Consider the following 12,048-nt stretch of genomic DNA (forward strand, 5'->3'; position numbering starts at 1 on the left):
CACAAGTACATAAAAACAATGACAGTTTGAAGACATATTCAGATTTTGGGACGCTGTTTTCTTCCTTCCCACTGCCAGCCCAGTCCTGCACACGCTCTACGTTTCATTTCTTGAGGTGGGGGGGAGGTCATTCACTTTTAACCTGGGCTCTCACTTCTTATTTGCTCCCATTCTATGGGGCAGTTGGGCTCACTGCCTGTGATGGGGCGGGGTGGGGGGGTGGGGGGGGTGCGAGCTCAAACCCTAAAGGAGATGCTGCTGTTCAGTGCTCTCTGCTCCCATGGCACGCAGCACAAACCAGGCACCCACAAGAGACTCCCACTGACCCGACTGGCTGCTGCTTTGATAACGTGGTCAGATAAATCAGCCAGTTCTTTCACTGCCTCAGCTACTCATCGCGCCTCCCGTGGACCACAATGCATGATACATCAGGGCATCTGATACATCATGGCGCCTGGGGGTGGGTCACCCATTCCCTTGAGGAGGCCGACCCAACTTGCTAGCAGCGAAAGGCATTGCATCGCCACAAAGAAAGATCTGTTTGCCCCAGAACGCAGCTGAAGTGTCCAAAGAGCTTGGCCAAGAGAACAGCTCCAAAGATTTGCTCTGGCTGGAAGGTGTCCCTTCTGCCTCAGTTTCTCAAAACAAGAACGGACAGAGAACGTGACCCCAGATGAAATACTGCCCACACGGTGCCAGTATCGCAGTGTCTCAAGTCTTGAACTTATATTTGCATTTCGTATCAGGGAATGGAGTCCTGCTCAGTTAATGGCAGGCATGACCCAAAAGACCAAAGAATTCACTGCTATGGAATTAGTACAATTTGCTTTTAAGTGGCACACGTGAGATCCAAAAGCGTGAAGGGGCACGCACGTCTCAGGTGGTCAACACCTGGGACCACATAAAACTCTGAGCTGACCCATTAAGGGATTAAAGATTTTTCATCTCTTGGGGTTTCTGGAAGTTGTGGTGGGAGAACACCTCCCGGGGAGCTGGGAAAGGCCTCTGTCGGCCCGGACCCCTGCAGGGACCGCAGGACGGGACCTGGAGCAGGACCCCAGCGTTCACTTCCAGGTTCAAGGGAGAGGAGAGAGTTCAGGCAGACATCCAGGCGGAGAGAGCCCAGGGCGAAATTCTAAGTGGAAAAGTTCTGAGTCCATTCTCGGAGTTGGAAGAACACTAAAAGAAGGAGAGGCCACAAGGGGGGAGGAAAAAGGGAAACAGCTCCCGCCCGAGGGCCGACTGCCTATCCAGCAGCGGCAAGGCTGTTCCCGGGCTCCCAGGACCATTTGTTCCATTACACAATCTCCTGAAGCCATTTAGAGAGAGCTCAAACAACTGCCTGTACCAACACGACACATGGCTTCCCATCCCGACTCTTTGCTAATCCAGACGCTCCAACCATCTTTCTTTAAGATGCCATATGGTTGGCAGAAGCCTGTAGATCTAGCAGCACATCTGCTTGTAAGTTTCTCCTTCCCCTCCATCCCCCTAACAAAAGAGGGATCGGGAGACAGACCGCGCGGGGCACGCAGGCGTACCTCTGCCCATATATAGTTCTTTCTTTTGAAGCCTGCTAACTAAACAGAACTGTTGAAGGGATGATCGGGAATTATTCGGGGCTCGCTCATTTTTAACTCGACAACATGGCGATTTATTTGCCTGTCGTGATTCAGAACAAGATTAGAAAAACAAAGGGTGGCTGGTCTCCTTTTCCCAAGAGCTTGATTACTTGAAAACCACTTCAAAGCTCTCCCTCTGGGAATCCTTGGGAGGCTTTCTGGCCGCGGGAGAGGGACGGCACCCTTGCCTGAAGCTATTTCTCCTCTTCTTTTTGGTCAAGGAAGACCGACAATCTGAGAAACCAGCAGATACCTCGAGCCTGCTTTGTTAGCAAGCACGGCGCGGCTGTATGCTAATGAGCCGGCACTGACACACTGCTTTTCCGTATGATGAGCAAAGATTGTTGACGCTGTTGAAATCCTGGCTCTCCTGGCCTGTGAGCCCACGGGCTGCCTCCTTGGAATCCGGCCCCCAGAAAGACAGGCTGCAAAAAAAATAATACATTCGACTCTCCTGATGACTGAAATCTGGCCATTTGTAACTTAGAGCGGTGGGGGACGGGGGAGGGGAGCGGGACTGGGAAAATATTCTAAAATATTTTATCAGGCCAGGAATCAGAAAGACTAACTTTTAGACAAACTAAAAGTTAAACCTGGCAGACACATGTGAGTGATCGAGGCCAGGGCGCTCGGCTTCAGGAGCAAAAATCTGCAGAGTGGGGGTGAGGGGCAGTTGGTCTAGCCTCTGTAACATAGGGACAGCTGGGATATTCCCTCCGGACTGGTGCAGAGAGCCCTCTTGCAGATGGGACACCCCCACTGGTGGCACCACTCAGTCACAGGTGAAAAGCCATTTCTGATCTCCTTGTAAATTTGTTTGATCCATGTGTTGCTTGGCCACGCATGGTTTTCCAAGTCCGTGCAAATGAGGGATGGTAAAAAAAGCAAACCGAATATTCCATTGTTGCAAAAGTAGACCCTTTTTTTTTTCTTTCAGAAGTCAAAGAAGGGTGGAAAAGGATGCCGTGTTAAGTGCTGAGGACGTTAAATGAAATATCCCTTTATCTGCTTGGAAACTTTAAGTAGTCAGGCACTATTATTTTGATTTAATAGATTGTGGAGACTGAGGCTTAGAAAGGGTTAGCAAAAAAAAAAAAAAAAAAGCAAAACTTCAGCAAACCTGCAGTGAGGAATTGCTGAACCCCAGGGAGCCTGGGTGGCTCACTTGATTAGGCATATGACTTTGGCTCAGGCCATGATCTCATGGTTCGTAGGTTCGAGCCCTGTGTGGGGCTCTGTGCTGACAGCTCGGGGCCTGCTTCAGATTCTGCATCTCTCTCTCTCTCTGTCCCTCCCCCACTAGTGCTCTGTCTCTGTCTCTCACTCTCTCTCAAAAATAAATAAACATTAAAAAATTAAAAAAAAAAAGTAACTGCCAAAGCCATGCAGATCTCATGAAGTCCAGTAGGCTCCAGGTGTTCTGCATAGACACGTCCCCTCAGGATATGCCCGGGTTCCAGGCTGCCCACCTGAGCAGACCACTGTCAGCTGGTGAGCAATAAACTAGTTCAAATTAGTATGCTGACGGGGGCACCAAACTGTAAATTCCATTTACTTGTAATCTACAATGTGAATGAAAATTCATGTAACTGAAATGCAAAAACATGAGGAGTGACTAAGAAAGCATTGAATATTATAATGAAAGTATCAGAACTTAGCCATTCAAAAAGTATGCCCTTCAAATTATTCCCCTTGGGGATGTGGGGATAGCACGTGTTTTCCAACCACAAGGCCACTGCCTAGATCTTGCCGACAGGTTCCTCCTTTCGGAAACTTCCTCCATAGCCTCGGGCTTCATGGGTGGATACACACGTAAGTCTGTGAGTGTGTGTTCAATGCATTTTGTCAAATTCATACATTTGTCCCCCCTAGGGGAAAGCGCGAATGCAGTCACCCACTACCACAAATTGTGCAGTCAAGTTTCCCACATTTGGGGAAATCGCAGGGGTCAACGCATCCGGAGTGCAATGGATAAGCCTCGCCCTGGGAAAACCACCTTCGCTGATCGTGGTATCTCCTTTGCCAGGTAAGTATAAAAATCATATGTTTTAATATAAAATACATGCAGTGCAGGTTATACTACTCAATGATTACACAGACTAGATGCTGGGAGCCTGATTCTGTTATCAACAGGAACAATAACCTATTATTAACAATTGCTTTGTTACCATTGAGATGCAGCTATGTAGAATGACGACTTTGAATTAAAAGAAAAAAATCTACGTTGAAATCTGAGCATGGTCCCAGGCAAATTCTTCTAAGCCTGTTTCATTTCCAATATAAAATGATTCTACTACCTCCCAGGACTACTTGGAGAGTTAGAGACAGCATGTAAAATGCCTGGCCCTTAGAGATCCTCACTAAGTGAAAGTACAATCATCATCGTCATTATTATTTTTAATAAAGTGTTTCAGGGGCGCCTGGGGGGCTCAGTCAGGTGAGTGTCTGACCCTTGATTTCGGCTCAGGTCATGATCTCACGGTCGTGGGATGGAGCCCCGTGTCAGGATTCTCTGCTTGGGGTTCTCTCTCTCTCCCCCTCTCTTTTTGCCCCTCCCCCGCTCATGCTGGCTTTCTCTCTCTCAAAACAAATAAATAAACATTAAAAAAGTACTTCAGAGCATATGCACAGTGCTTTCACATACACGAGCGCACCTAACTCTGAAAACGGCCCCGAATATACGAAGTGCTGCTTCTTTCAAATGAACGAGGCAATTAAGATTCCATAGTAACATAACTAAAGCAATAAACAGTATGAGGTATTATTATTATTATTATTAATTGAGAGTCTTCTATGTGCAGTGACTGTGCTAAGTGTTTTTCCAGTTATTTGTAAGTCATTATTAGCAACCTTTTCAAGAAGGTATTATGGCTACTATTGTGATCCTCATTTTATGGACAAGAAAGTGAGGCCCAGAGATGCCCCCGATATCTTGCCTTATTCACATAGTAAGTGGAGAGCTAGCACACAATCCCAGGTCTGTCATCTAAACCCACGATCCCCACGGCAGCTATAAAATAGCTAAGACAGGACTGAAAGCCAGATTTCTCTGTTTAAGATCTGGTGTTCCTTTGTCCATACCACATTGTCCTTGGGTGGAACTTAACTAAAAGCTACTGGACATTTGACAAGACAGTCTCCTAGCAAAACAAAACAAAACAAAAAACAACTTTGTCCTCACCGAATTTCCATGTGTGCTAGTAAATTCTATAGGGTCCGTGGTTCAAGTATCATGTGTGTTTATGTGCACTTGCACAGAGCCTGAACGCTGGGTGCCCCCTCCAGCGTAGTGAAAAATTAGAGCAGTTTTCCTTAGAGCATTTGAATGCATCACACACACAAACACACACCATCAGAGCTGTCATTATATATTTGGAATCCAACATCACTGAAGTTGTCAGAAATTTCTTATCAAGACAATAGTCTTTCAATAAAAGTTAACTGTCAATAGAAGGCTTCTGAATCAAAATGATCTGCTGGGGATGCTAGAACATTTGGAGGCTGCTGATCAGATGCTGGCATGGAGCAAAGGGAGGTTTGGTGCACATATGTGCCCAAGCAGACAGCTCCCCCCCCCACACAAAGCCCCGAGGTGTCCCCGAGACTCTCCTCTGGCTTCTGGGCCAGTGGGGTCTGGGGGCTGTAATCTGGGGTGGGTTTTTGTCCGGCCTCTGCTCTCTCCCTCCTTGCATCCCCCTCGCCTGATTGGACCTGGACTGATTTCCAAAATCACTGGATCCCCCAGCTTCCTAATTTCACCGCTGACTCCAACTCAGTTCAAAACAGAATAGGATTTTAACCAAGCAACCAAGCAAACAAACAAATACCTTTTCTATCACTTCAGTGCTTCCAAATTCATTAATCTTTGGTCACATTTCCAGTCAACAGTCAAAAGCAGTTTCCAGGAGGGTCTGAGCTTAATAGACTGTGAACGGAGATGTGTTACTTGGGAAGTTAGCGCTGTATAAGCACCAAGTGCCCCCATGCTTTCAAACTTAAAGGAGATGAGTCTCAAAGGCCTCTCTAGAGTATTCTGGAATGCGTCGTTATGAGGCGGCACTTCTGATCTGTCAGGGGTGGAGACCTGAATATTAACCGTCCGTCCCCCTGACAGTACTCCCCAGAGGCCGACATTGTGAACGTTCTGCCCTTCATTAATTGCAAGGGCTGCAGTAGTCCTGGGTTATAGCACAAGAACAAAAACCCTGTTTCATTCTAACTTCGCTAAAGGTGGAGGGAAGACCTATTTAATGTTCACGAGCTCTGATTACAGGTTGTACATGTTGCTCCCTGTGCTGAGCGCTGTGGCAATGCACATAGCTAACGTTTATTGAGTCCTTGCTGTGTGCCAGGCACTGCTCTGAACATTTGTGTAATAATTCGTGCAATCCTCTTAACCCCATGAGATACGTAACACAACTGTCATAATTTTATGGATGGAGATGTTTAGGCCCACGTTAAGTAGCTTGTCCCAAATCACACAGCACAGAAGAGGGCAGAGCAGGTATTTGAAGCCGTGCCATCTGGGTTCAGAAGGCACGTTCTTAACTACCCTTCCCTATGATGACTCTCAGAGACACTAAGTAGGAAAGGGTCTGATTCTCAGCCTATCAGCCATGGGAGTTTGGTGATATTTAGCCTCTCTCTAACCAGATGACTTCAAAGTAAAATGTAATTTTTACCATACATGTCCCACCTGTCCATCTCACAAGATTGTTAGGAAACTTTATTTTATATTCGTGTTCTCACTCCCATGATTCTCTGCTTTCTTTCTCCCGTGTGCAAAGGTCTAGTGTAGGCCCATTGGGCGTGACCTCTTTGAGGGGATGGCCAGTATCTAATATATTTCAGTAGCCCCTGTGGCCAGACCTCACAGCTAGCTATGACTATCTTCAACACAGCCTCAGAAATTGCCTCTTTGGGTGCTAATTAGGGGCCCCAAAACGAACAACCAAAGACCTTTGGCTTTGCCAACTGAAGAAGGGGGCATAGATTTGTATAGATTTGTGCATCCTGCATTTGGTGTTTAAATGGCTTTTCCAAATGGTCTCAGACGAAATGAAAAGGCACTGAAATCAGCCAGCCCCAGTAAGATATACAGGGACAGTCTGACCAGAAATAAGCTAGGGAAAAACAAGTAGTAGCTTCTCTTCTGGAAGCCCCTGAGGTCACCTTTGTCATCAGCCCACGGTGCTCAGGGATATTAAAAACACTGCCACAATGGAGTGAACACAGCTAACGTGATAGAAAGGAGACAAGATTGGATATAAAACAGAAATACTGCCTTTCCAGAGAGAGAAAATTGTTAATACAAATGAACAGCTGTTTGGGAAGAAAACATTATTTCTCCAAACCCAGACAAAGCTCTATTTATTACATTTCAGAGACACTTAAATTATAGTGTCTGAAAGCTATCCTATCATGGGTTTATCTGTGACACCTAAATTATCCAAAAATCTGAGAGGTTAAGCCAAAATAAAGGCTTTCCTGTGAGAAAGACTTCTAGAGAGAAAGTTCCTCTTTTCCTCAAAGGAGCAGGTGAATAAATTCACTGTGTAGCATAACCAAATGAATACTAAATTCCAGCACTAAACTTTCTGGAAATGCAATGGAATATTAAATGCAAAATTCATTCCAAGATGTTAATGTATGCTATTTAAAAATCTAAATGCATAGTTCACTATTCCCATTGGTCTGTTTATATTCTTGTGTTCACATGGGTTCTCGACTGGATCCAGCTCTGGGTCTGCCCCAGGTGCTCCCCAGAAGTCCTGGAATGTTCTCTGTGCTTGCTGTGCTGGGCCAGTCCTGTTATGGGAGGTGCTGGAAATGGCATCAGCCCTGACCCTTCCAGAGGAGACCAGGGCTCACCAACACCTTTCTCACTGACTAACATGTGTCTGGCTGCCTTGAGGCATTTCTGGAAAGTAGACTGTCACACTCTGATTAAAAAAAAAAAAAAAAATTGGGGCACCTGGGTGGCTCAGTTGGTTAGGCAACTGACTTCGGCTCAGGTCATGATCTCGCGGTTTGTTGAGTTCGAGCCCTGCATCAGGCTCTGTGCTGACAGCTCAGAGCCTGGAGCCTGCTTCGGATTCTGTGTCTCCCCCTCTCTCTACCCCTCCCCTGCTCACGCTCTGTGTCTCTCTGTCTGTCAATAATAAATAAACATTAAAAAAAAAAGTAAAAAAAAAATTGCCACTAAGGGGAAAAAATGAAGAAAATCCTATTTGGCAGGGTCTAGGGAAAGTTACACAACAGACCAAGTGACCAGGTTAGGGGGCACTGTCAAGGTCAAGGGTAGGCTTGCCTCAGTCCTTTCTGCTCATCCCTCCAGTCAATTCAAGTACAGCACAGGCTTCAGGCTAGATGGGAAACACAACAAAAGCAACACCATAAAGAAGGAAACTAAAATCCATAATCCTGTGATGCTACCTTACCACGGGGTGACCTGAACTTGAATGCCCTGGGGCCACCCAGGAGTCTCTATCACCCTACACAAGACGCGTGCTTCCCTCCTCTCGTTAGCACTTGGTACCGTTCTACCTTTACTTCCGACACACCTCGTGGGGTGCAGTGCGGCATAGTAAGTTAGTGAAGACTTGAGAGTTTCCTAGTGAAAGGTGTTATGGTGTTATGTAAATACACAGTATTATTTTGTCTTTATTCCAGCATTACTGGTTTGAAATAGTTCAGTGTGTGTAAATATGTTTAATAATGTGTATTAATTAGATTTTTTTTTTTTTTTTTGGAATTCCCTGGCATCTCAGTTAACTAAGTGGTAGCAGGCTTACTGGTGCAGGGAACTGTTAAGGACAGTCTCTGACAACTATCCATTGGTCTGTCCCGTTCAGATCAAATTCTAGCTAGGTGAATCCACTCAGTGTGTGTAGTCATTTACTTGAGCACAAGACGAAATCGCTAGGTTGTGACCCCCTCGTGAAAATAAAGAGCCAGATGCAAATGTTAAAATTCACAACATGCGACCAACCCATCCCAGAGAATGGGAGGAACTGGGCAAGCTCCCTGTAAGCAGTTAGTATGATGGAAAAGCCTAAGCGTGCAATGTTCGGAAAAAAAAAAAAAATTCTTTTAAGTACCAGTACCACATGCTTTATACTGAAGTGTCTAAAAATAAATACTACTCTGAAGATCAAGTGTCAATCAGGGCCAGGTTAACCCTTGATAGCCACTTCCGTTCCCCTCTAGGAATAGCACTTTCTCTGACCTTGTCAGCAATGTAGGGTCAAGAGGATCTGACCGTGGCAAACCAACTTTCTTTACAGGGTTCTGAATAAAGGGTTATTTCCAGCCTTCTCTCCAGACAAGAGCCATCTACACCTGCTGGCGCTCATAGGAACACTGAGAGTTCAGATTGATTACATGGACAGGTATTTCCCGGAGACATTGCTTTTTAAATATCCTGTGTGGGCATGTGCCCATGTGGCAGAATGGTCTTGTTTTCTTTCCCATCACAGATGGCCGAGAGTCCTTCCCATGAGAATGGAGTCAAAAGCATAGGCTTCAGAATTATCATAAAGATGGGGAGAAGGTGTCAATGAATTACTGAAAAACTCACAGAACTCATCATATGCTGAGTTAAATGAGTAATGTTACCCTAGAGAACATTTTGTGTTATGTGTATTATTTTCTCCCTCCCAAGATAAAAATCTGCACAGAGACCTGCACTGTGATTGGATTGTGCCATACAGGCATCATAAGAAGTCCTTGAGTCAGTACGGTCTTGAGCTGGACAGCCAAACACTCCAGGCTAGCTGACTGAGCCACCAGGAAGAACAAGACATAGAACCATGTCTTGACATTGGGAATACAAGGGAGGTCAGACAGAAGTCATGTGCTGCTTCTCATGTTGGGTTTTAAGTCTAAACCGATCTTCCAAAGTGTGGAATCCAAAGAATATTATTAGAAAGAGTGCCTTTTTTTACTCTCTGCATATACCCAGCTCTCCTTCAGAGTCAAGAATCACCTTCTACAAAGCCCTATCTGATCTCCTCCTATATGTTCCTTCTCCCGTGTTCCACATCATCGCTCTGATCACAGTGCATCAGAACTGTCTACAGGAAGAAAGGTCAGCCCTTTGTGAGCAGGGGATGGTTCTCACGGGCAGCCACAATGTCTGGCACAGGACCTGACATAGGCAGGTATTGAAGGAAAGAAGGATTTTTTTTTTAAGTGTTTATTTTTGAGAGAGAGAGACAGAGAGACAAAGTGTAAGTGGGGGGGGGGGAGGGGAAGAGAGAGAGGGAGGCACAGAACCCGAAGCAGGCTCTGGGCTCCGAGCCATCAGCACAGAGCCCGATGCGGGACTCGAACTCACAAACTGTGAGATCGTGACCTGAGCCAAAGTGGAACGCTCATCCAACTGAGCCACCCAGGCGCCCCAAGGAAAATAGGATTTGTAATAACAGCATCACAGACCATGCTTATAAAGCACCGACTGGCCTGAAATCAGATGGCATCACAGTCACATCACCCTTTTTATAGAGATGGCTTTCAAGGAACCACTGGCAAAAGCTGCCATCTCCACCTTCAGCTGGAGTAGAGAATTAGTTACATTTGTGGAGGTCATATTGCTTTTGCTTCTGAAGAATATGGACTTCTTTTCGAGTTTTTTTTTTTTTTTTTTTTTTTTTTGCTAAAAGAAAGCTAGATAAAAAAGAGGGCAATGCCTTGGTGTAGAGAAGGCCTTGGGGACTTTCTAGGAAAACAATTTCACTGGCAGCAGCTGGAGATGCAGCATATGATCTTGCTAAAGCTGTTTAAGTACCATACACGCTGTTGATGCTGGTGTTTTCCAGTGACTGAGAGGCAGGGACTTCAATGCAATGTGAAGAAAATACCACAACATTCACCTGTCCCGGCAAGTATTTACCAAACACCTACAACGTACTCCCTACCGGCTTCTGGGAAATGGTGGAGAACAAGACAGAGAAGATGTCACTCCCAGGGGGTTGCATGTAGTTGTCGACGGGATCCCTATCTGGGGAAATTTCGCAAAGACGCTTCTGGGAAAGTGCTGGGAGAGGAACCTCAGTGGTGGAGGGGAGGCAAGTTAAATCTCTGCTCGAGGACTCACTCATGATGGCATCATCGTGACCCGATTCGGTAAGCTTTGTTTAAACAGACTTCCAACTACATTTTATGAGCTCTGGCCACGGTGGCTACCCAAGTAGATTAGATACTGGCCCCGCCCCTCAGCACCTCCAGAAAGACCTTGGCACATGGGTAAGGAAAGCAGTAGATCGGTGTGCAAGGGGAGGGCCCAGGTGCAGGTGAGCGGTCTTAGAATTCAGAAAGAGGACTTCATTGAAGAAAACCTCTCCATTGACTCTAAAGCAATGTGAGTTACTGATGAGCCAACAAGATACGACAGTACACTCATCTGTACCAATAACCCTGAAAGAGAGTAATACGGAAATAAAATGTACTGCCTGACTGGTAACAAAGGTTTCGATGCAATCCATTTCACAACACAGCAGAATGCTAATGTAGTTCAAATCTGACTGGATGTGCCAAGAAAGAAAAAATGTTTCCCATCGATGCAAATTTTTTGGAGACTAAGAAAATGGACTTCTAGAGCCTCTCAAGGACTCTGCTAGTCATGCCACAGACAGTTTGAAGGAACTGCTGACTCCTGAGACCACGCTGCGGGATTAAAACAAAGACCGCAGAGTTGCCGCCTTCCCCAAGCAGCATTCATGGGATCGCGAGGCGGGGACACCTTTCAGAGCAGGGAACAGGCAGAGCTGGGAACAGGCAGGCTGACCCAGTGCACTTTCTTTTTGATCAACCTTATATTTGACTGTATTTTAGTAAATTATCCATGTAGTTGTATTTTGACAGCTCTCTTTACAGCAGTAAAACAAAATGTGTGCATCGCAAATGGCAAAGATTCAAATTTCAGCTATGTTTATCCAAAATAGCACTGAACTGCTTCTGTACTTATGCTATACTGCCTACAGCTTTACGGAAGGGAAGACAGATGGGATGAATTTAGCAGGGAAACAGCTGTGGCTTGAAGAAGAGACAAGCAAAAGTTTTGCTATCAGGCTTCATTATGTATCAAGGTACCAGTAAAATGTGTATCCGTAAGGCAGCCAAAAAAGTGTTTTTCATTTGACTAGTGATAATTACCCTTTCTCAACAGCTGACAATGTTCTAAGTGGCATTAAATAGGTAGAATAATTAAGCAATAAGATACAACAGGCAGCGCCTTGCTGGGAACTGTGGTTCCCCTCAGGTGAGCTTGGAAGGCCGAGGCTAAGGGGTCAATGACTTCAACTGCCTGAGAGATACAGCGGGAAGTTGCTGGGCGGACCGCACACCAATAGGAAACAGGAGGGAAACTCCCCAGGGAGGCTGGAAACTGGGAGCTTATCTGTGACGGTGACATCTTGGAAAGAAA

The 12,048-nt window shown here is 45.7% G+C and overlaps 1 protein-coding gene and 1 non-coding gene across 4 annotated transcripts in view; both read right to left on the reverse strand.

Moving 5' to 3' along the window:
- SDCCAG8 (SHH signaling and ciliogenesis regulator SDCCAG8) overlaps positions 1–12,048 on the reverse strand; it is a 253,018-nt gene that overhangs the window by 28,715 nt on the left and 212,255 nt on the right. The window contains exon 17 of one of the 3 annotated variants that reach the window (XM_049633838.1): positions 1,306–2,047. The exons of the other annotated variants lie outside the window; for them this stretch is intronic. Coding sequence (XP_049489795.1) covers positions 1,891–2,047 — 157 coding nt within the window. The 3' untranslated portion in view covers positions 1,306–1,890. Of the gene's footprint in view, positions 1–1,305; positions 2,048–12,048 lie in introns of those variants that run through there. 3 annotated transcript variants of the gene reach the window in all.
- Positions 3,492–3,656, reverse strand: LOC125926063 (U1 spliceosomal RNA). The gene has a single exon (XR_007458993.1). It is a non-coding gene; the product is annotated as a U1 spliceosomal RNA (small nuclear RNA).

This window comes from Panthera uncia, chromosome F1 (genome assembly GCF_023721935.1).
Source record: "Panthera uncia isolate 11264 chromosome F1, Puncia_PCG_1.0, whole genome shotgun sequence".
NCBI lineage: Eukaryota > Metazoa > Chordata > Mammalia > Carnivora > Felidae > Panthera > Panthera uncia.